This window comes from Microtus pennsylvanicus, chromosome 1, assembly GCF_037038515.1.
Source record: "Microtus pennsylvanicus isolate mMicPen1 chromosome 1, mMicPen1.hap1, whole genome shotgun sequence".
NCBI classification, from domain to species: Eukaryota; Metazoa; Chordata; class Mammalia; order Rodentia; family Cricetidae; genus Microtus; species Microtus pennsylvanicus.
In genome coordinates this window covers 217,761,850-217,785,323 of record NC_134579.1, presented here as the reverse complement: position 1 = coordinate 217,785,323, position 23,474 = coordinate 217,761,850, and the positions used below count along the sequence as shown (strand labels likewise).

General features: G+C 47.9%; 1 protein-coding gene across 1 annotated transcript; it reads right to left on the bottom strand.

The window, feature by feature from the left end:
* Window positions 1-797: 797 nt before the first annotated feature.
* On the bottom strand, window positions 798-22,803 carry LOC142842613 (centrosomal P4.1-associated protein-like). The gene is made up of 10 exons (XM_075959310.1): window positions 22,702-22,803; window positions 18,409-18,624; window positions 15,251-15,412; window positions 14,234-14,333; window positions 12,682-12,785; window positions 11,843-11,941; window positions 7,633-7,773; window positions 6,862-6,946; window positions 2,189-2,306; window positions 798-987 (listed from the first exon to the last, which is right to left on the bottom strand). Exons 1-10 carry the CDS (start codon window positions 22,801-22,803, stop codon window positions 798-800), a joined length of 1,317 nt encoding a protein of 438 aa, XP_075815425.1.
* Window positions 22,804-23,474: the final 671 nt, after the last annotated feature.

The following is a 23,474-nucleotide window of genomic DNA, read 5'->3' as shown; positions in this document are numbered from 1 at the left end:
GCATCCAGTGCTTTCTCCATCCACGCACCTCGCAGGTGTGTGGAGGACACGCTCAGAGCTCCTCATCAGAAAGAAGCCCCCCTGCAGTGGATCTGCAGCCTCCACCGCAGATCCGTGCAGGGGCTGGAAGGGATGGTCAAAGGACTGGAACTGTCTACTGAGACTTGGCTGCCGCCCACAAGCTAGGGAGAAGCCTTCCTTGCCTAGGGCACAGCAGAATGCTCCCACAAAAGGAGGGGACAGCAGGCAGACTCACAGGAACGAAGAGGAGACAGGGTTCAGGTGTGTTTCTGTTTTTACTTGTGCTTCTATTCATGTTTTTGTTGATTGACAGATCATAATTCAAATTTATGGGATAGAATGCCACATGAGGCTCTGTCTAGGCACTTCAAGGTGGTTAAATCATGCCTATTAATACACTAAGCACCAGTGAAGAACACCCCCTTGGATCCCACTCATGAGGAGTCTAAAAAGGGACAGAAGTAGCCAGCAGGCAGGCATTGGCTGTGTTCATGGCTGACTGTGCTCCAGCTTATGTCCCTTTAGTCTTCCACTCCAGGCCCGGCCTCTGACAGAGATGCTGCATCTGGACCAGACTCTGGAGCATGGTTTGGGGAGCCTCATTCCTGGCCACTGCTGCTTTGGCATCCTTCCCCAGATGGTGGCTGGACGGTCTTTCTCTTTACGATTTTTGGATGCCCCTCTACTCCTGATGTGTGTGTGATCTTCAGACTCGCCAGGGGAACCTCCCGGAGAGTCACTGGGACCTAGTGCCTGACACTGAATCTGTGGATGTGCTACTTCCAGTCCAGAATGACAGTTCCCCCCTCGTCTTTGACCCTGACCCTCCCGGAGGCATACTTGGTCTCCTGGCAGCCATTGCAGTACACAGTCTTGGTGGTGCCGTCTGGGAATTCCCTCCGCTTGAACCTGGCTGTGTGGATTTCCTTCTGTCCATTGCTGAACATGATGACTTTGTCTCCATTCCTGTAGAACAGAAACACTCTGATAGGTGGTGCCGCACAGAGGCCAACAGTGTGTGCGTGGAGGAACAAGGAATGAGTGATACCATAGCACCACCCAGATCCCCCAGTCTCTTCTGAGGGAGGAACATGAAGCTTCCCAAGGAACGAGTAGGGAAGGCATTCTCAGGAAGGTGGGGATGCAGGGGCTGAGTGGGGAGCACGGACCCAGAGACCTGAGCTCGCAATCTGAGATGGAGTGAGTGGGTGCGTTAGAACTGCTCAGTCCATGGCAGAAACACAGCAGAAAGAGCCCTGGATGTGGGCACTGTGCTGACCAGGAGAGCCAAGGACACTCCAGATGGGGGCGGGGAGAGCTGATGAGGTTGAGGTCCTAGAGGAAACACGCCAAGGTCACACCAGAGTCGGGGCATACTGGGAACAGCTAAGGTGACTTCTTGATCTCTTGCCCAGGCTAGTAGACAGATGTGACTGAAGGGCCTCATTGTCTGCACACAGCAGCACTGAGACAGTGACTTAGTACACAGTTGTGCAGCTGAGAGTCTGCTTATACACCCTGCAATCAAACTACACCTCTACACAGTGTAGCTTTGAGAGGTGGAGGCCGAAGATGGCACTCAATGGTGGGCCGGCTTCAGTCACCGAAATATCGACACGCGTCACCTCATAGCAGTGGGGCATCCTGAGAAATTGTTGTGATGTCAACCTGGGTGACCATGACATTAGTTGATGATGTAAACTGCGGTCAATCACTGAGCACCATTTGGGGGCACGAGACTGCCCCCAAAATTCTATGTCTATGCTCATATTCTCTATAAACAGATTTGAAGTGAAGGCACAAAGAACCTTGCAGGCCCAGTGACATTATTTTCTGGTGTCATTGTTGGTTTTTATAAATGTTTATTTATATATGTATGAGTGTTTGCCTGCATGTATATCTGCAAACTACATGCACACACCTGGTGCCCATGGAAGTCAGGGGAGGCCATCAGGTCCGCTGGGACAGGAGTTACAGAGGGCTGCAGGCTGTTACGTGGGTGCTAGGAACTGACTCTGTGTCCTTCCCAAGAGCATCCGGGCTCTTAACCGTGGAGCCATCTCTCCAGCCCCTGCTGTTACGCTTAAATGAATGCCTAGATTTCTGCACACGTGTAAATGGCTGTGGATATGTTATAGAACACAAAGCCCAAGGTTGGGGTGCTGACCTTTTCACCGTCACACACGTCCCGTCAGGGAACACAGTCTCCTCACAGCCATCCTTAAGCTGCTTCACGGTCCCATCAGGAAACACTGTTTGCTTGGAGCCATCCGGGTAGAATTTTTCTGCAGAATACATTGTTTAAAGTACGCGTTATACCGGATGCATTTGGAACCTGTGTTGTATCTAAATGACCTATACTGAAATATGAATGAGGACGATCAAATCAGAGGAGTGTAATTAGGACTGGCAGACATAACACCCAGCGCCCTCTTGTTTCAGTTTTAGGTAAGTGAGGTTTGGACGTAGTGTTGACAGTTTCTAGTGCATAACGGTTGGTAGATATTTTGGCTTGGTTATGCTGAAAAAGTGATACACCTTTGTTAGAAATCCAATTCAAGTTTCAAAGTCTGCTACCCTTCTTGTATGTGGACTTTTGGTAAAATCCATCACTAGTGACAGGCAATATTTTGGATCGCAGTCCCAGACAGAACTAAACAGGGGAAGGGAGGCGCTAGAGGCCATTGCTCCCTCAGCCCCTCATGCGACCTCTATTGCCACCTCACAGTCTGCCACCGCATCTTTCCCCGCACACTGCACTATATTTCTCTCTGAACTGTGAGCCAAAACTAATTCTCCCTGGTCACAGCAGTGGGAAAGTAACCAAGACACTCTTGGAAATGCTTCTGCTGTCCCACATGAACTTGCAAAGGCAAGCTAGATCATCAACAGTCGCCGTGACATCAGCCTTGTGGTGACATCAGCCTTGTGTGGAGACAGTCCTCACTGTGGAGCACGCTGAAGCATTGCTGCACCTGCGCTTACACGCGAGCTGAGGCCGGCAACCGTGCAGGACACCTCGCCATCTGTGCTTTTCCATGTGCGTCCGTGGGCAGTAGAAGAGCTTACAAGCAGAACGCCACGGATCGGCTTCCACGTGTTCTTCTCATGACCCCGTGCTTTGTGCACGTTTTGGCCAATGGTTGGCGGTTGTTGGCAGACAAAAAGGAGACATTAAGTATACTTAGGAAAAGACTGTGGTGCGGAATCTGACAGCCAAGGACGAGCTCCGTGCACTAAGTGCCTGTTAGCCCAGAACTCTGAAAAGCCAACTGGAATGTTGGTGCAATGCCCTGGAGAAGTAGGGACTCACTAGCTTGAGAATCTCAAAATCCCCTGACTGTCTGATGCAGAAGCAAAGCATTTGCTGAACTGCGCAGAGCACAGACACAGGGATGCCCCTGAAAAGTGGCAAGAGAGGGTTGTGATGTTTCTTTCACCTTGTTTAGAATTGTCACAGGAGGATGTTCTGGAGACAGGAGACGTGGATATAGACAGTGACCGAACTCAGAACCCCTGCTATACAGTTACTTGATACATTAGAGACATTCCACACAGAGCAGCCAGGGTTCAAAGGACAGATATGTCTATCAAACCCTTTTATTCTTTTCATCAGACCTGGCTTATATCATCAACCACCTTATAGAGCATTTATGAATGAGCAAGTGTAATTTTCTTTCTTCTTTTTCTTATTTATAAATGCCTGACCTTAGCTTGGCTTAGTTTTAGACAGCTTTTCTTCTTTTTTTTAAATTGATTTTTATTGAGCTCTACATTTTTCTCTCCCCTCCCTGGCTTTCCCCTCCCCGTTTAGCGCCCCCCCCCCAAGTTCCCATGCTTCCAATTTACTCAGGAGATCTTGTCTTCTTCTACTTTCCATGTAGATTAGATCTATGTAAGTCTCTCTTAGGGTCCTCGTTGCTGTCTAAGTTCTCTGGGATTGTAATTTGTGGGCTGGTTTTCTTTGCTTTATTTTTAAAAACCACCTATGAGTGAGAATATGTGATAATCTTTCTGTGTCTGGGTTAACTCACTCAAAATAATGTTTTGCATAAGATGACAACTTATGCTGGAGAGGATGTGGGATAAAGGGAACACTCCTGCATTGCTGGTGGAAGTGCAAGCTGGTACAGCCCCTTTGGATATCAGTATGGCAATTTCTCAGAAAGTTGGGCAACAACCTTCCTCAAGACCCAGAAATACCACTTTTGGGTATATACCCAAATTGTACCACAAGGACATGTGTTCAACTATGTTCATAGCAACATTGTTTGTCATAGCAAGAACCTGGAAACAACCTAAATGCCCCTTGACAGAAGAATTGATAAGGAAAATGTGGTATATTTACACAATAGAGTACTACACTGAAAAAAAAAATAATGACATCTTGAAAATTGCAGACAAATGGATGGATCTAGAAAATGTCATATTGAGTGATGTAACTCAGACCCAGAAAGACAAACATCATATGTACTCACTCATAAGTGACTTTTAGACATAAAGCAAAGAAAAGCAGCCTACTATTCACAATCCCAGAGAACCTAGATGACAATGAGGATCCTGAGACAAACATGGATGTTTCATGGGAAGTAGTAAAAGACAAGATCTCCTGAGTAAATTGGGAGCATGGGGACCATGGGAAAGGATAGAAGAGGAGGGGAGAGGAAGGGGGAGGGAGAAGAGAAAATATATAGTTCAATAAAAATCAATAATTTTTTTTAAAAAAAAGCTTACTGGAAATGGGAAAAAATAAAAAATATTGTGTGTTAAAAAAAAAGTAGCACAAACACTGAGAGCAACAATAATTGAATGGGACCTCCTGAAACTGAGAAGCTTCTGTAAAGCACAGGACACTGTCAATAAGACAAAAAGGCAGCTTACTGAATGGGTAAAGATCTTCACCAACCCCACATCAGACAAAGTACTGATCTTCAAAATATATAAAGAACTCAAGAAATTAGACATCAAAATTCTAAATAACCCAATTAAAAATGGGGTACAGAACTAAACAGAGAAATCTCAATAGAAGAATCTCAAATGACCTAAAGATACTTAAGGAAATGTTCAACATCCTTAGCCATTAGGGAAATGCAAATCAAAAACAAGTCTGAGATACCATCTTACACCTGTCAGAATGGCTAAGGTCAGAAACACTATAGTGATAGCTTATGCTGGAGAGGATGTGGAGTAAGGAAAATACTCATCCATTGCTGGTAGGAATGCAAACTTGTACAACCACTTTGGAAATCAGTATGGTGGTTTCTCAGAAAGTTGGGAATCAACCTATCTCAGAATCCAGCAATACCACTCTTGGGAATATATCCAGAAGATGCTCAATCATACTACAAGGACATTTGTTCAACTATGTTCATAGCAGCATTATTTGTAATAACCAGAACTTAGAAGCAACCTAGATGCCCTTCAACCAAAGAATGGATAAAGAAAATATGGCACATTTATACATTAGAGTACTACGCAGTGGCAAAAAAACAGTGACATCTTGAATTTTGCATGCAAATGGATGGAATTAGAAAACACTATCCTGAGTGAAGTAACCCAGATCCCAAAAGATGAATATGATACATACTTATTCATAAGTAAATACAAATAAGTATAAACAAAAGATATTGAGCTTATAGTACAGGATACTAGAGAAGCTAAGTAATAAGTTGAACCCTAAGAAAAACATATATAGATCCTCCTGGAAAGTTGAAAGGGACAAGATCGCCTGACAAAATTGGGAGCATGGGGTTGGGGGAGAAGGGAAGGTAGAAGGGGAAGAGGAGGCAAGAAGGGGCGGTGTATGTCTTCTGCCTTCATCAGGGACGGGTGAGGAGAACTTGAGGGAATGGGATAGTCGAGAAGGAGAAAGGACCAAGATGAGAGCAAGGAAAGAGATATCTTGATTGAGGGAGCCATTAGGAAGAAACCTGGCTCTAGAGAATTTCCCAGGAATCCACAAGGATGACCTAAGACCCTAAGCAATAAAGGAGACAGTGCCTGAACTGGCCTTGCCCCGTAGTCAGACTGATGAATATCTTAAATTTCACCATAGAACCTTCATCCAGAAACTGATGGAAACAGAGGCAGAGAACCACACTGGAGCACTGGGCTGAGCTTCCAAAGTCCAGTTGAAGAGGTGAGGAGTGGAGTGAGAATATGAGCAAGGAGGTCAAGACCATGATGGGAACACCCACTGAAACAGTCTACCTGAGCTAATGGAAGCTCCCCAACTCCAGCCGGACTGGGAAGGAACAAGCATAGGTCCAAACTAGTCCCTCTGAATGTGGGTGACAGTTGCATGACTGGGGCAGACTGATGGGTCACTGGCAGTAACACCAGGATTTGTCCCTACTGCATGTACTGTTTTTTTGGGAACCTATTCTCTTTGGATGGATGCCTTGCTCAGCCTGGATATAGTAGGGAGGGCCTTGGTCCTTTCACAAAGCAATGAGCCTTACTTACCGTCTCTAAGGATTAGGTGGGGGTGGGGTGAGAGGGTATGTAGAGGGAATGGGAGGAGGGGAGGGAGTGGGAACTTGGATTGGTATGTATAATGAAAAAGGTTTGTTTTCTTTTAAAAAAATAAAGGAAAATACAAAAATTAAAAATGATATTGAAATAACAAAAAAATGACTCTGGGTATAATTTTGCCCTATGTACTCCATGGAATAATTTCTAATAAAAAACATTAAAATCTAACTGGGCAGCCTGTTTTTTTAGTCAATCTAAAGGCTGTATGTCTGCTGCTTTTTCCCAGGATGCTCATATACCCCACCATCTCCTCCGGCACAGACACACAAGGCCCTGAGCCAGCAGGTCCAGGGTGACGTCACTCACCAGTCCACTTGTTCGGAAACTGCACGACTTCAACACCATCTGGGTAGGTTGTGTGTGTCGTCTGTGCATCCGCATAGTAGTAAATCTGTGAAGACCAGGGCATGCACATTGGGAGGCGGCCCCTAATGCTGTTGCATTTGAATCAGCTGAATCTGATTGATTGCTTCCCATAGGTGGCTCATGGTGCAGGCTCAGCAGATGGGTTCTGTGGGAACTTCCACAGTTCAGAAATACAGGCGGTGCGGAGGAGTGACATTTTATGTATATTTTAATAAATAAAGCTTGCCTGAAGACCAGAACACAAAACAGCCACACTAGTCAGCCATAGAGGCCGGGTAGAGGTGGTGCATACCTTTACTCTCAGCACTACAGAAGAATAAAGGGCGGGAGGAGACAGGATCTCGCTCTCTTTTTAGCCTGAATATTCCATAGTGGTAAGAGCTCTCTAGTGGCTAGGCTGCTCTGCTTTTCTGATCTTCGGCTTGAGCCCAGTAGGTTAGCTCAGGCCAGTGGAAGAGCACCTGATAATTCACAGCGGAGGATGGGGAGCTGGTGGGACACCACTGACCTGCAAATCTGCCGGCTGAGACCATAAAGAATCTCACTTGCATCAAACACCAAGGACAAAATTCTCATTAACAAGAAGGTTCTGATCTTTCTCCTCCCATCACCTCCTGACACCAGGAGAGGAGAAGGATGTGCATCTGGGGACTGTTGCTCCTAACTGTGGCTCTGACTCTAAGACAACACAAGGATGCTCACTGCACGCACCACTCTCTGGTCGGACTTGACCGTCTTCATGTCACCATTAAAGAACTTGATGACGGTCGTCTTCTTGTCGGCACTGATCTCCTTCCTGGTTCCGTTGGGGAAGATGATGATTGTCCGCCCGTCGCTGAGTACTTGCTCGACCTTGATGGAAACACAAAGACTCGGGGTGAAGACCTGTGACAAGCACAATTGCCACGGCTCCACTGTTTCTCCTTGTATTCAAAATCACTGGGCACAGCTTGTCTGGCATGGTGATTACTAACACACACACACACACACACACCATCCTGCATTTGCTTGTCAATAGTAAGCATTATGGTCTGTTCCTTCGCGTCTGCCTTCCTTGTGCTGAGGCTGTGTGTTTGCCATGGGTCTGTAAGGTCTAAGGTCATAGGACTGATGAACCCGCACCCTGAGCCAGATGAAATGGCACAATTACTATGTAGAAATGAACTTGTATGCATTTTTGTCCTTCCTGTCTTCTCCTTTCCACTCATACACTACACTCATGGCTTCAGTGAATAATTAGCAAACAGGCAGCTTCATGTGCACACTGCTAGGCTTTTGGTAGGAGACATTACCCTGTAAAGATCAGTGTAAACAAAGACACTTGCAGAAATAACCTCAATTTGGGGAGTTAATATATGTGTACTTTAAAAGCTCCATGTAGAATTTATTAATTATGCCACACATTGTAACTATTCTTAACATAGCTGGAACTGTGGGAGCTGACTCATGAGAGTTAAAAACCAACACTTCTGAACAAATCAGAGAGCTAGCCAACCAAAACCAGCTGACAGCCAATACAGCAGAGGTTTGAGCTAAGTCTACACTCTTATGTCCTTGCTCACAAATACAGCAGCTGAATGCGTAAGCTGTGTGCAGGTCAGAACCAGAAGACGAGTTCTTGTTCTCAGCCAGCCAGAAAAGCTCCAACGAGGCTTCAGTGGCCAGCTGCCTCTCTCAATAACAAAGCGCACTGTTCTAAGGCTCTACACAGGGAGATCATAAAATCAACCAGTCCAGGAACAGTGCTCCAGCCAATAACCAGCACAGACAATGGTCATTGTATAAGACAGTAGTGGAGCTGAACATTTCCTGTCACCTCATGCAGTGTGGCACTGAGCATCTCTGAGGTTTGTGGTGATGCTGGGCCAATGTGCCTGTGTGTGATACGTCACAGACCGCTATCCAGTCTGCACCAGAAACTGACAACAGAAACAGACAACAGACAACAGAAACAGACAACAGACAACAGAAACAGACAACAGAAACAGACAACAGACAAGAGAAACAGACAACAGACAACAGACAACAGACAACAGAAACAGACAACAGACAACAGAAACAGACAACAGACAACAGAAACAGACAACAGACAACAGAAACAGACAACAGAAACAGACAACAGACAACAGAAACAGACAACAGACAACAGAAACAGACAACAGACAACAGAAACAGACAACAGACAACAGAAACAGACAACAGACAACAGAAACAGACAACAGACAACAGAAACAGACAACAGAAACAGACAACAGACAACAGAAACAGACAACAGACAACAGAAACAGACAACAGACAACAGAAACAGACAACAGAAACAGACAACAGACAACAGAAACAGACAACAGAAACAGACAACAGACAACAGAAACAGACAACAGAAACAGAAACAGACAACAGACAACAGAAACAGACAACAGACAACAGAAACAGAAAACAGACAAGAGAAACAGACAACAGAAACAGACAACAGACAACAGAAACAGACAACAGAAACAGACAACAGACAACAGAAACAGACAACAGACAACAGAAACAGACAACAGAAAAAGACAACAGAAACAGACAACAGACAACAGAAACAGACAACAGAAAAAGACAACAGAAACAGACAACAGACAACAGAAACAGACAACAGACAACAGAAACAGACAACAGAAACAGACAACAGACAACAGAAACAGACAACAGACAACAGAAACAGACAACAGAAACAGACAACAGAAACAGACAACAGACAACAGAAACAGACCACAGAAACAGACAACAGAAACAGACAACAGACAACAGAAACAGACAACAGACAACAGAAACAGACAACAGAAACAGACAACAGAAACAGACAACAGACAACAGAAACAGACCACAGAAACAGACAACAGACAACAGACAACAGAAACAGACAACAGAAACAGACAACAGACAACAGAAACAGACAACAGAAACAGACAACAGAAACAGACCACAGAAACAGACAACAGACAACAGACAACAGAAACAGACAACAGACAACAGAAACAGACAACAGAAACAGACAACAGACAACAGAAACAGACAACAGAAACAGACAACAGACAACAGAAACAGACAACAGACAACAGAAACAGACAACAGAAACAGACAACAGACAACAGAAACAGACAACAGACACAGACAACAGACAACAGAAACAGACAACAGACACAGACAACAGACAGTGGCTCGTGCGTTTGCTCTCCCAGACATGTCATCTTTATTTCAGTGCCTTCCTCACTGTGTGGGACACGTCCTGCATGGTAGTGTGACTGCTGCCCCTGCCGCCTTGCTCCTCACATTTACCATGTCTCTTGCTTGCACCACAGGGTCATGTGGAGTAACTGAGGATGTCTAGGTTTGGGCAAATCGCTACAATGTCCACACAATGGTGACGTCACCAAAAGCCATTCTGAGAGCATGTCATCACTCTGTCATGTGTGATCATGTCATTTTTAAAGTACATTATAAGAACAGAGTACAAGCTGGTGGTGGTGGCGTACACCTTTAATGCCAATACTCAGGAGGCAGAGGCAGGTGGATCTCTGTGAGTTCAAGGCCAGCCTGGCTTACAGAGCAAGTTCCAGGGGCAGTCAGAACTGTTTCACAGAAAACTGTCTTGAAAAACAAAAACAAAGCAGCTACCTCCTCAAAAATAGGATCTGAGCCATCAAAGGGGATGTAAGGCTTATTATATTCTAGTTTAGACTTTGCCATGGATTTTTCATTTTTAGTGGTAGATAAGTGTGTAAAATGTATTTGATAGTGAAGGTGTAAAATTTAATCTGACTCCTCACTGATTCCAAATGGCTGTTCTAACTACAGAAGAGCATTGAGAGGTATAGACTTTGGGTCTGGTTAATTTCAGTGTGTGACTTTTCTTACTGCAATTCTTTTACAATGAAGTTTTAGTTAAAAATAGATACAGTTTACAATATAAAAATAATCGAACAATTCAGCATATTCCATGTAAGACACACATAGACTGATCCAAGATGAAGAATCAGAAGAGGCAGTAAGGTGATGGGGACTGTAAGGGAGGTAGTACCCAGGGAGGTGGTACCCAGGGAGCCGGGCAGTGAGGTCAACGCACAGCAGAATAGGATGCCACAGACACCTGCTTCTCACATCCATCCTTGTGGCTCCCGGAGACCAAGCGCCTGATTGGTGTGTAACTCGCTGGACACTAACCAGCACCGCCCTGCTCCCTACGGGTCTCGTCGTGTGGGCTGTGCTCAGCTGTGTTTCTTTGCCCGATAACTGTGCAAAACAGCTAAAGAAGGGGTCTAGGGATGCAGCTCAGTTGGTCACTGCTTGTCCAGCATGCTTGAAGCCCTGGGTCCCATTCCCAGCATAGCCTGACAGGATGCGGTGTCACATGCCTCTTATCCCAGCACTTGGGAGGAGGAGGCAAGAGGACCAGAAACCCAAGGTCATTGTGCTACCTAGTGGGTCCATAAAGGCTGAGACCTGTCTAAGAGGAGAAGAGGGGGAAGGAGAAGGGAGCTGGGAAGGAGGAGGAGGAGGAAGAGGAAAAGGAGGAGATTTTAGTGAAAAACTGACCTAAGGAAGCTTTCCTTCTTCCTCTGCTCAGCCCAGAGGAGACTCACTCCAGCAAGAGAGGCTGAAGGTGAACTGGGCCATCATCACTTCATCTGCTCGCTTGGGCCACAGCAGCTCCTCCTTCCCATGGTCCCCAAGTCAACCCCAGTCACCTGGCAGTAGATCTCTGGGACAAAATGCTTCTTGAGGTAGCAGTGGGTGTCACTGCGGTGAGAGCGGCAGGTATTTGTCACTGGAAGCAAACTGCTCAGTGATGCTCTGGAGAGGTGTGGCCACCAGCCTGTAGCTCTGGGACAGCCTGCACAGGGAGCGTGGCTGGGAAGAGCTGTGTTCTGCGGACACCTACCTTGCCATTCGGGTGTCGCATTTCCTGTGTCTCCTTATCCTTCTTGGTGTTCATGGAGCGTGGTACTTCTTTAGATAGTCTTGATCTTGCCAAGAGATTCTGTAGAGAGATTAAAACCATTGCCTCCTGTGGCCCCCTGTGAGGACTACAGGGCCTCATCAACACTGGCTCTTGGGACCAAGTTTATGTTTGTAAAGTGATTTCTGTCATCTTATAGACCATGCTTGATCCGTACCAGGGTGAGCAAGATGGCAGTCACCAAATTCTGATTCTGACTGCACATCACTTAGGCCTCGAGATGCATCGGTAGCAGGAGTTTACGATGTAACTAAACCCATCTCACATTGCTGATAATTATACTTACTGCTTTTAGGGAACCCCATCCCCCATTGCCCACCTTCACATGGTTTCAAAGTACTTTTCAGCCCATATTTCCTCCTGTGGAGAAAATCGCTTAATTCTGTTGCCATTCCTCTCAGACACTGTGCAGCTATGAGATGACCCTGGCTATAGATCTTGGCCTTTTACTCTGTTCATTTCCACTGAGAATTGAAAATAAAGAAAACAAAACAGAATAAAAATTTTGGCTTCTGGATCCTTAAGGTCACAGAAGCTTGACCTGCCTTTGGCCACTGGCCTAATGCTGCCCTCCATTGACAAAGGGATGCCCTGTTTCTCTCCTTTGAAAGGTAGAGCGTGTCAGAGACTAGGGTCGTTTGCAGCCATGATAACCTTCCGCGCTCATGAAAAAGGGATGGAGTGGCAGTCCCTCCACTGTTACTGTCACCACCTCCAGGTCTTAATGCCCCAGCTTCCCCACCAGGTGAAATCCTACCTACCTGCAGCCACCGTGCATTCTGGGAAAGACTAGGGATGAGCCTGCTTGCTTGAGCCTGCATGAGAAGCTCACCTTCAGAACTCTCTGGGTTGGAGGACCATATATCTAAAAGAGCAGAGAAGAGCTTTTCAAAAGACTGCATGCATAGAGTGAGAAGGTTGTATTCCCCGTGTGACTAAGTTTCCAACATGTTCTCGTTGTTCCTGGGGTCATTGTGCACATGCCATCGACTGATTGAGTGAAATCATGAAATGCTGAGTGGAGACAGTCAGCCCTTGTCTGCTGACTCTGTCGTCACTAGAGTTGTGGTTCAGAAGACTAAGCTAGCAGAGGGTGGTGTCTCTTATGCAGCTGCTTTTGCCCCAGGAAGGGACGGACACAGCAAGAGAAACCCAGGGACAACAGCCCACTGGACATGTGGAAGGAAACAGAGGCAGCGGGGGAGGGAGTACTGTGTATCCAGGGCAGTGGGGAGCAGGTAGAAAGGTCACCGTCGCCAGGGAACTGACAGCCACACACCCACAGCCGAGAGCAGAGAGAAGAATGCATAGATGCTTGCTTGCTCTCAGCCGGCTTTCTCATCTCCTTCAGGACCCCTTGCACAGTGCTTATCAGACACAAGCCAACCTGATATAAACAATTCCTCAAACAGGTTCTCTTCCAAGGACATAACCAACACACAGAGTGTGGAAGGCTTGGGCATTTGGACACTGCTCTCCATCTGGCGTGCTGCTATGACCTCGATAGAAGAAGTATAGTACTTGGCTCCACTTCCAGTTTGCTCTGCTTTTTGTCTGTGGTGCCTACCCTTAGGAGCTGGCCCTTTGGAACCATAAACCCAGTAGATTCTTCCTGTTGGAAGTTGACGTGGTCGTGGTGCTTTACGATAGCGAGAGAAAAATAACTGATTCACAGGGGTCCAGAAATGTCACACAGGCTCAGGGAGAGACAGCGCTGTGCTCACGCATGCACAATGGTTCAGGGCTCAATATGCCAAAGGGGGCTCACGTGGGCCACCAAAGAGGGTAGGTAAGAATCAGGCTACAGGACGATGAGGGCTCTCTCTTCCCACTAGGGGTGCCGCTGAGCCTGGCAGCCAAGGCTCTGCAGACTCCACAGCAGAGTTCGAGCACACCCTGAGCTCAGGGGCGCAGAGTGTGGTGGTCACCACTGTCGGCAGGCCTCAGTGGGGCATTCTCCCTGCAACTGTGGGAACCCACAGCTGGCACCCACGGGGACAGGGGAGCCTGGATAGACAGTTTGAGCTCAGGGGAAGATCAGGCAATTGCTGGGCAAGAACAGATAAAACAGGCAGGTAATGTCACCGGCCAGCAAACAGAAAGGGAAGGGCTAAGGATGGCCCTGAACAGCCAGCCTGGGCTCTGCTTCAGGGTTGAGAGAGGTGACCGAGACAGATGAAGGAGCTTGAAGAGGAATCAGACAGAGAGTGGCCAGGCCCACGTGTCACATCCCTCCCTGGTCCCAGGGAGCTCTAGGGACCTCACCCACATGCCACATCTCTCCCTGGTCCCCTGCCACTTCATTCCTCTCACCAGCCACTGACTCTGTGTCCAGAGCTGTGGTGTCCGATGGTGGTTCTGGTGATATCCTGCCAAAGCGCCTTTGCATAAACTTGGAAGACAGGTGCATAACCTGGATGTAGAGAGAGTCAGAAAACCAGTGATGCCACCAGACCAGTAACCGGATGCTGTGCACAGCTGTGTCAGCTTTCAGACACCTTACTCACGTCACGTCTCAGACTCTGCCAAGAGTACTGGCCCCGTTCCCTGAACTCAGGCAATTGACCCAATATAGGGAATTCCCACCCATATAATCGTTTTGTTTTTAAAGATAACTTCAGTTCTGTTTGGCTTCTTGTTTTAATACTGAAGGCGTGTGTGAAGACACTCACTTTTCTGATCTATAGGAACAGTTACAATTTACAAATCCCCGAGCCCGTTTTGAGTGACAGGCGGAGTGCTCTTGTTGGATGTAGCTGGGATAAGCAGGATGTATTCCTGGGGTGGGGACGTGAGGAGAGGGAAGTTGGCAAAATGCATTCTGCTCAAGCGTGAGGGTTGACGTTCAGATCCCTAGAACCCACAAAAGGCCAGGTGGGGCAGCATGCCTAGAACCCCAGCATCCAGAAAGCAGAGACCAGAGGTCCCTGAGGCTTACTAGTCAGAGCCCAGTCAACCAGTGTCGTCAACCAGGCTCAGTTAGGGAGCATGTCTCAAAATGCAGTAGAGGGCCAGGGGACTGCCCGGTGGTTAATTAAGAGCTTTGCTAGCATTTCAGAGGGACCCCCGTCTGGCTCCCAGCTCTCACGTCGGATGGTTCACGATTGCCTGTAACTCTAGCTCAAGGGGATCTAGCACAACCTCTTCTGGCCTTTATGGGCATGCAGGGGGCGCGTATGCACCAGCATGTAAAAATAACTTAGAGAAATGATGTGGAGACAGATAGAGGAAGACAACGGGCACAGAGAGAGGGGGAGAGAGAAAGGAGAGGGAGGGAAGGAGAGAGGGAGAGAGAGACCATACACAAGCAGTACAAGTTCCCAAGGTCACCTTTTCATCAAAAGACATAAAAGATAGTCTTTCATCTAAGGAGTCCGTTCCTCCAGTGGCCATTGTGCTTCCGTTTTGAAGACTTCCGGAAGGGACATCGTCTCTGTCGTCCCATGATGTTGTTTGCTCTGAATCGATCCCCTCTATTCTTAAGTACCCAGGCTAGAAACAAACGCGGGGGCATTTTCATCAACATCAGATAATCCTGTCCAAAAGTACCAATTAACGCACCATGTTTGCTACCCCCACAGCGTTTTCAGTTCCCTGGGGGAGCAGAAGGGAAGCTGCTGTCTGTACACCTTCCCACACAGCCTCAGTCTAGAGCCATTGCACTCTGAAGTCTAGAAAGGGTTTGATACCGTGCTTAATAAAGAACATGAAACCAGATCTCACAGATTTTAAGAAAAATGAGTTTCTAGCCTTTGTGCTATTTTAAAAATCAGTGGTTCTGTTGTACGGCTTAGCTTGCCACTCATCACTTGCCTTCAAGCACACAGATAACTGATTACACGTAGTCTCGTCTGCTGTGGCCCCACACTCACCCCAAACCGCTGCACGCGGAGTCTCATGCAGACAGGCAATGAGTGCAGAGCCCCCAGAGGCCTGTGAGGACCCACGAGGGGCAGCAATGCCTCAGCTTAAAGGGCACAGAGAGGGAAAACCACATTTTAATCTGCTCACTAATATTGAATTTCTTCATAATGGCTTGAGCTAGGAGCCTTGGACTGGATGTCCTACACGTTGGTGAGATTAGACTGCTGTTGGGTGTGACCTGTGACCTGCCACCTGCTTCTTGCAGACACCAGTTCCAAACAATCACAGGACCCAAAAGATAAACAACTCAACCCTCGTGCCCTTGCATTAGGCAACTTCAGCTGAGCATGTGGGGAAGTAGGAAATGCGGAACACTTCAACAATATTAAAGTTTTTCATACAGTATTTTCCCTCTCTCTCAACTGCTCCCAGATTCTCCCCACCTCCCTACCTAGCCAACTTCATGTTCTCTCTCTCTCAACCCCCCAAAGCAAACAGAGAAATGAAATAAAAACAAACTAGAAAAAAAAAGAGCAAGACAAAAAGAAACAAAATACAGGCACACAAAAACAATGAACCAAACAACAACAACAACAAAACCCAACAACTACAGAATCTGTGTTGTGTTGGCCAGCTACTCCTGGGTGTGGGCCTGCCTTGGAGTGTGGTTGATGCACCCAGCGGCTCTCCCCTTTCCTGGCAGCTACCATTTGTAAATAGCTTTTTGGTCAAAGGTGGGACCTTGAGTCCCCTCCCGCTCTGAGCTCTGAGTGCTGGGATTTCACATGGTTTGAACCTGTGCATCACGGTGTGCTGGCACATTCTCCCTGAGTTCACAGTGCATCAGCCCTGTTCTGTCTGGATGGTGCTCTTTCTGTGGACTCACCAATCACCTCTAGTTTTACAATCTTCCCACCCCTTCTTCCACATAGATCCCTGAGCTCTGAAAGGAGGGTTTTGATGAGGACAGCCCATCTAGGACCAAGTGCCCCAAAGTCTGTGTGTGTATTGTACATCTGTGCTTCTCTATGTTAACGCCCATCTACAGCAAGGAGAAATGTTTCTGATGAGGGTTTTGGTAGCACTGATCTATGGATCTAGCAATGTGCTGTCAAGATATCTTCTGTTAGCAGAATAAGAACATTTGTGTTTTTTCCTAGGCCCATGACCTATCCAGTCTCTGTTTCTGGACCAGTTTAGCAGTGTCAGGTATGGGTTCCCCCTCATGAAATGGGCCTTAAATGCCATAAGGAAGTGGCTGGTTACTCCCGTAACATGGGTGCCATGGTTGCCCCCGTGTATCCTGCAGGCAAGTCTCTGTTTTTGGTAGCGTGCCTGTAGTGGGTGACACTGATGTTACCTTTCTCCTCTGGTGGCCTGCGGAGTTACCTTACAGCACCGTGAACACTAGCAGCAGGGTTGAAGCTTCTAGTGGGATACCAGCTTAGGTTCTCCATGTCAGTGAAGACGTTGTGTCTTCAGTTTGTGGGGAGCAACCAATAGCCTTAGCCATGGCCTGCTATGTTTGGGGAGTTCAAGGGACCCCTTTGGCCAATGACTCAACAAGATGTAGTCCATTCCCATCACCAGAGGATTTATTTGGTGGGATAATATGTCTAGTTGGGGCATCGTCTTTCCTGTTATATGCTGACTCCATTTAAATTCCCTTCTTATACATACATACATACATGCTTTGGAAACTTCGGCAGCAGTAGGATCCCACATGACTTTTCAGAAGGCCTTTAGTTACACAATACTCATGTAACTGGCCAAAGACCTGAGATACAGGTCCTCCTCTGGAGACTGTCTATAAATGTGGGCTTGGTATTTTATGTTACACACTCTCCTCTGAGGAAGAAGGGTCAGTGTGAACCTCTGGCACCATTTCTCCAGGGCTGACTTACATTGTGCACACAATATATATGTGTACACAAGGCAGACCTTTTGACACCATCACTAGAATGGTGTTTGAATACAGATAAGCCTGGGCAAATTTAAAAATGTGGCATTTACTGCCTTGATTTTTTTTTGTTGCCATTCAAAGGTGGGTGTGTGCGGTTTAGAGGCTGTTCTTATCTACAGTCACGTGAAAAGCAGAATTGTGCAGTCAGTGAGCTTTTGAGACTGACCTCTGACAAAGACAGAGGAATACCCTGCAGACTCATGGGCACATCTTACCCACATACCCACATGAATTTAACGGAGGCAACGCAGTAGCAAAGGCCACATAAAATCTCCCATAGGGCCCCACTCAGCTTCCACCAGTGACAGCAGCCTGCTCTCAGTCACTAATCACAGGGTTATACCTCTCTCCTATCTCCCCCTGTGCCTCGGTTGGGTTAATGACATAATCCAGTCCACCACTTAAGGTAAAGTAGGACCCTGGAATCCTGAGGTGGCCTGGTCAGGTGTCCAGCTGTTCCATCAGAGCCTGGGAATTCCTGGAGACAGAGTGGCAACATGCTCTGCTCCCAGGGCTCCAGGAACTGTTACTTCTGTGTGATCTATGACTGAGAGACAGACACTAAGAACTCACAGAGTGCCCAGGGGAGACAGCATGCCTGCAAGGGAGGGGACATGCCTCCTTGTGCCATTATCTCTGCAATGCAGAAAGTCTGCTGTACCGGAGTATCAGTTGCTCTTGCTGTGGCCGGAAAGGCTACAGAAGATTTTGTGGCCCCAACTTTCTGCTGCTTCAGGGCGTTCAGTTCCTCACGGATCTCCTGGTTCTCCTTCATCAGAGCGTCAATCTGGTTTTGGAGGTCTCTGTGAGCCACACACCACCAAGACGCCTGTCTTGAGACCTCTGCTGAAAGGTCACAGATCTGCTTCTGCAGTCCCTGAGGTGGGGAAAGAATGACAGGCACTTCTCAGGATCCCTGAGGGAGTACTGGCCCCCCCTCAAAACAGAGTCCATGCCCACAAGGGATTGTGGACTTCTGAGATGTTGTTCTCCAAAGAAAAATCAGGTGTCCACAGCTTTAGCATTGTCAAGCGTGTCCACTAGGACTTACTCCACACACGCTAACCAGATCTAAGGGCTGGTGAGGTACGGCCACCACTAGAGCATTTCCGTGAAAGAAATTCACTTCTCTTGTGCAGCCTTCTCCTCTGGGGTAGTTGAGAAGGGGCTGCCACCATGGGTCCGAAAACGACGGAGACCCAGCCTCTGGTCCTAACTTCATTAACCCCTTGCAGGGGTGACCTCTGAGAGAAGTGAGGGAAGCAGAGGCCCCTGCCCACATCACAGGACAGTTAGCTCCACCCCCGAGCATGCCGCTGGGACGGACAAGGCCTGGTCTAGGGACACCTTCTCCCCACGGCAATTGCTTTCCCATCAGTTGCTGCCCCAGACCTCTGAGGTTAGGTTTGTTCTTTGTCCTGTCACTTTGACAGGACCTCCTGCTCAGTGTTGAAGGTGTCCCTGTCAAGCTCTACCACCTTTTGTGGGAAACGTTGTCATTGAAGGTGGTGTGTATGTGTGCGTGCGCATGTGCACGTGGGTGTGAGTGAGTTTGTGTGCACATGAGTGAATGTGTGTGTGCATGTGGGTGGGTGTGCATGGGTGTGAGTGTGCCCATGGATGTGTGTGCTTGTGGATGTGGATGTGTGCGTGTGTGCGCACATATGTGTGCATGGGTGTGTGCGCGCATGTGTGAGTGTGTGTGTGTGTGTGTGTGTGTGTGTGTGTGGCAGCTATGTCCAGAAGCCTGTTGTTTTCTTTTTTTTTTTTTTTTGGTTTTTCGAGACAGGGTTTCTCTGTGGCTTTGGAGCCTGTCCTGGAACTAGCTCTGTAGACCAGGCTGGTCTCGAACTCACAGAGATCCGCCTACCTCTGCCTCCCGAGTGCTGGGATTAAAGGCGTGCGCCACCATCGCCCGGCAAGTAAGTAGCTGCCGAAACCCGGGAACTTCTCTTTCCTTCCCTAGAGATTATCACTAAGAGAAAGACCGCATATCGGATGGACTGAATCTTAGAGAGAGGATAGAATGACAGGCATTAGAGAACACCTTCCTGACCATCTCGTTCTCCTAGTTCTGGAGACAATGGGGGAGGGATTGCATTTTAGTTTTAATATTCTCCCTTTCTGGGAACTTTGCCACTAACACCAAATTTGGAGGATTTGGGCAGAGAGCAATGACAGTAAGGGCACTCAGGGACCCGAAGTGTATCTCTGCCAAACAAACCCAGGGACACGTTTTGTTTTTTATTAATATTTGTTAATTGCACTTTTCGATGAGAGATTGCTGTGATATTCCTCCAGCACACAAAGTGTCACAAATGCATCCTACAGTTCTGATCTTCCTGGAGGAGACAGGGCCCCCAAGGGACACTTGGAACTGGGGGCCTTGGATGCCCAGTGAAGGGCAGTGTTAAGCGTCCAGATCCAGGACGTGTGTGCTGGAAGGAGCTCTTGGCAGGGGATCAGCTGCGCTAGACAGCTTCCTGTCCACTCAGAAAATAACAGAGGGAGCCAACTTAGAAGGGAGAAAGTTTGGTTTAAGCTTCTGGGTTCAAAGCTTTCAGTTCAGAGATGCTGGGCTCCATCACTTTGGGCTTGTGCTGAGACAGAACTGTTCACCTTAGAACAGCCAGGAGGGAGGGAAAGAGAGAGAGAGAGAGAGAGAGAGAGAGAGAGAGAGAGAGAGAGAGAGAGAGAGAGAGAGAGAGAGAGAGAGAGAGAGGAGAGAGAGAGAGAGAGAGAGAGAGAGAGAGAGAGAGAGAGAGAGAGAGAGTTGTGGAAAAGCCTGGGTCTTCACTGGCTCTTTCAAAGGCATACTCCTAATGACCTAACTTCATCTGCCTTCACCTCTACCAACTGCCAATAGTGGTGCCGTGTGAACGTCAATGTTACACATGGATGTCATCTTTGGAGGACGTCTTAGACTCAGATTGTAACTCCAATGTTACACACAGATGTGATTTTGGGGGACGTCTGAGACTCAGTCTGTAACTCCAATGTTACATATGTGTGTGCTCTTTGGGGGACATCTGAGACTCAGTCTGTAACTCCAATGTTACACACGGATGTGATCTACATCTCAGACTCAGACTGTAACTCCAATGTTACACACGGATGTCATCTTTGGAGGACTTCTGTGATTCAGACTGTAACTCCAACTACAGTTCCCCAGACCTTAGAAAACCTTAATACCAACAAGCCACTGGCCAGTGAAGAGGGATGAACAGCGTGACAGTGACTAGGGGTCAAACTATTTAAAACAAAAACAAGATTTAGGGATGCCTGAGAACTCAAGAAGACCCCCGTTTTGCCTTCCCCATCATAAGAACACCATTTTCTTAACATTTACTCATTACGAAACACAGCCCCGTGACCTTGTGATGTTCTCTGTGGGCTACTTTATAAAAGCGATGCTCATATCCCCCTGTCTTTCTTCAACAGTGCTGAGTGACCTCTATAGTTAGGGGCTCACGTCCTGTCCCTCCACACACATTAGGAATCTAACACAGTGTGGGACACTCAGTAGTGGGATGCTGTTCCCAAGGAGCCCCAGGGACAGCTCTACACACGGCAGTCTCTTCTGCTTGTGGATGTAAGCCCTTCGCTCCATCCTTGCACCCCGCTCTGGGAAGAGAGCTAGGACATGAATCTTCTCTGAAGAGACGGAAACATCCAAGAGTCCTCTCATGCCTCACAGAAAAGAACACGCCCTTCCCTTCTCACGTGCTCTGTGAAAGCCATGCCTCCAGGCCCCCACCTCTGCATGCTTGGGCTACTGTTGGCTACTCAATGACTTCCCCTACGGTCTCTGAGTCCCTTACTGCAAGGGGATCCTCACACATTTGGTCAAAAGGCCACAGGTTTTATGCTGCAGCCAGAGTGCAGACTCTGCAATATTAGCAGGCCACCCCTAATGATACCCCACCCAGTACTGACAAAATAAGATATGTTTAGGCGAGGATCTAGTGCTAAAGAAACACTGTCAGCATCAAAGTTGTGATGGCTGTGTCTCTAGACCCTCAGCGTCCACAGGGAGCCCTCAGATATGCTGTGATTGTGTGTTCCCAGCTCATAACTGCTACTTGAAGCCAGAGAGCTCTAAACTTCACACTCCAGGTTTTCCATGGACCTCTTCAGTTGACCCAGTGAGCACGGCAGCCTTGTCCTGAGAATAAACGGGGTCAGATCCTAAGAGAGGTTATAGCCTCACATGGAACAAGGGGATGGATAATGTGGAATGGGTGCCCACGTGTGCGTGTGCGTGTGTGTGTGTGATGGATAATGTGGAAACAGTATGTGCATGTGTGTGTGATGGATAATGTGGAAGCAGTGTGTGTGTGCGTGTGTGCACGTGTGTGTGCGTGTGTGTGCACGTATGTGTGTGCACATGCATGTGTGTGTGTGTGAGTGTGCACGTGTGTGATGGATAATGTGGAAGCAGTATGTGCATTTGTGTGTGCATGTGTGTGCGGGCATGTGTGTGTGTGTGCGTGCATGTGTGTGTGTGATGTGGAAGCAGTGTGTGTGTGAGTGCGTGTGTGTGCATGTGTGATGGATAATGTGGAAGCAGCATATGCGTGTGTGTGTGTGTGTGTGTGTGCGTGCACGCGCATGTAAGGATCAGGGAGTTTGGTGGCACGGTTTAAGGAATATAAATGTCCTGAAAATACTGACACATTTTCAGCAGCCTGGAGCCTTCTCCAGACCTAGAAGAAGGGAGGCAATGTGTTCTGCATCCTCAGCTCTGCACCTGCCACTCAAGGTCACCACAGACGCTGGACCAGGGTTTTCTTAGGAGAACGCAGCACCCCAGCTCAGAGTGAGCTCACACTGCAACGGCCCTAAGGGACAACTTGAGTTTTAGAAAGGAACGGCAGGTCTCAAGACAAGAGGCAGAGTCCTGCCCAGTACATTCCCCATCCAAGAAGACATGCTGCTTCTTGGCTTGGCTTACCACAGGATCCTCAGGTTTGCTGTTCTTCCCAGAGGCCTGGGGTGTAGCATCCATCTCCTTCTCATTGTTGGCCCCTGCTCCCTGACTCGGGTCCTCTAACATGGCAGGCCTCCACTGACTCCTTAGCCTTGAGGTGACCGGTAAGCATTCTGGTTGTAAAGGAGGAAGGGTCATGGGGGCTTCTTGGCACATCCCACCTCTGCCCTCCGATTATCATCTGACGGCCTTCCAATCCTCCCACGTAGGATGGAGAAATCCCAACCACGTGTCACGGAGTCCCCCACCCTACAGCCTGGGAAGTTTCCACCTGGAGCTGACCAAGGAATGGTTTCTATGCCTGGAAACCACAGACTGGAAAGGACCCGGCCACTTCCAAGTGGTGTGTCCCCAAAGGTGGGTGGGAGTCAGCATGGTGCCTGATCACAGTGCCAGCATTACCTTGAGGGGAGCAGCGCCTTGAGAGGGCACCTGGGAAGTCTTAGTCCTTCATCAGACCTCTGCTGTGGATGCCTTTGACTGCCTCTCATCAGGACAAACCCCTTGTCCCCAACCTACAACTCCATAACCTAAAACGATGACATAGAAGCAGGGGTTTATGGAACCTGAGACTTGGAACCGTGGGGGAGGAGCCCAGCAGGAGGCAGCTGAGTGGAGAGGAAAAGCAAAGAGCTGCCTTTCATAGGATAGCACAGCACCAGAAGCCAAATCAATTCCCTCCTATGGCCACCAAAGCCCCACTAAGGCTAATCCCTGCCCCCTTTCCAGTGTAAGGG

Coding starts and splice junctions, on each gene's coding strand:
- LOC142842613 (XM_075959310.1), bottom strand. CDS start 22,803: ATGTTAGAGGACCCGAGTCAGGGAGCAGGGGCCAACAATGAGAAGGAG. Junction 12,786..14,233: donor GGACACAGAGTCAGTGGCTG/GTGAGAGGAATG, acceptor CTGCTCTTTTAG/ATATATGGTCCTCCAACCCA. Junction 7,774..11,842: donor TGCGACACCCGAATGGCAAG/GTAGGTGTCCGC, acceptor GTTTCCATCAAG/GTCGAGCAAGTACTCAGCGA.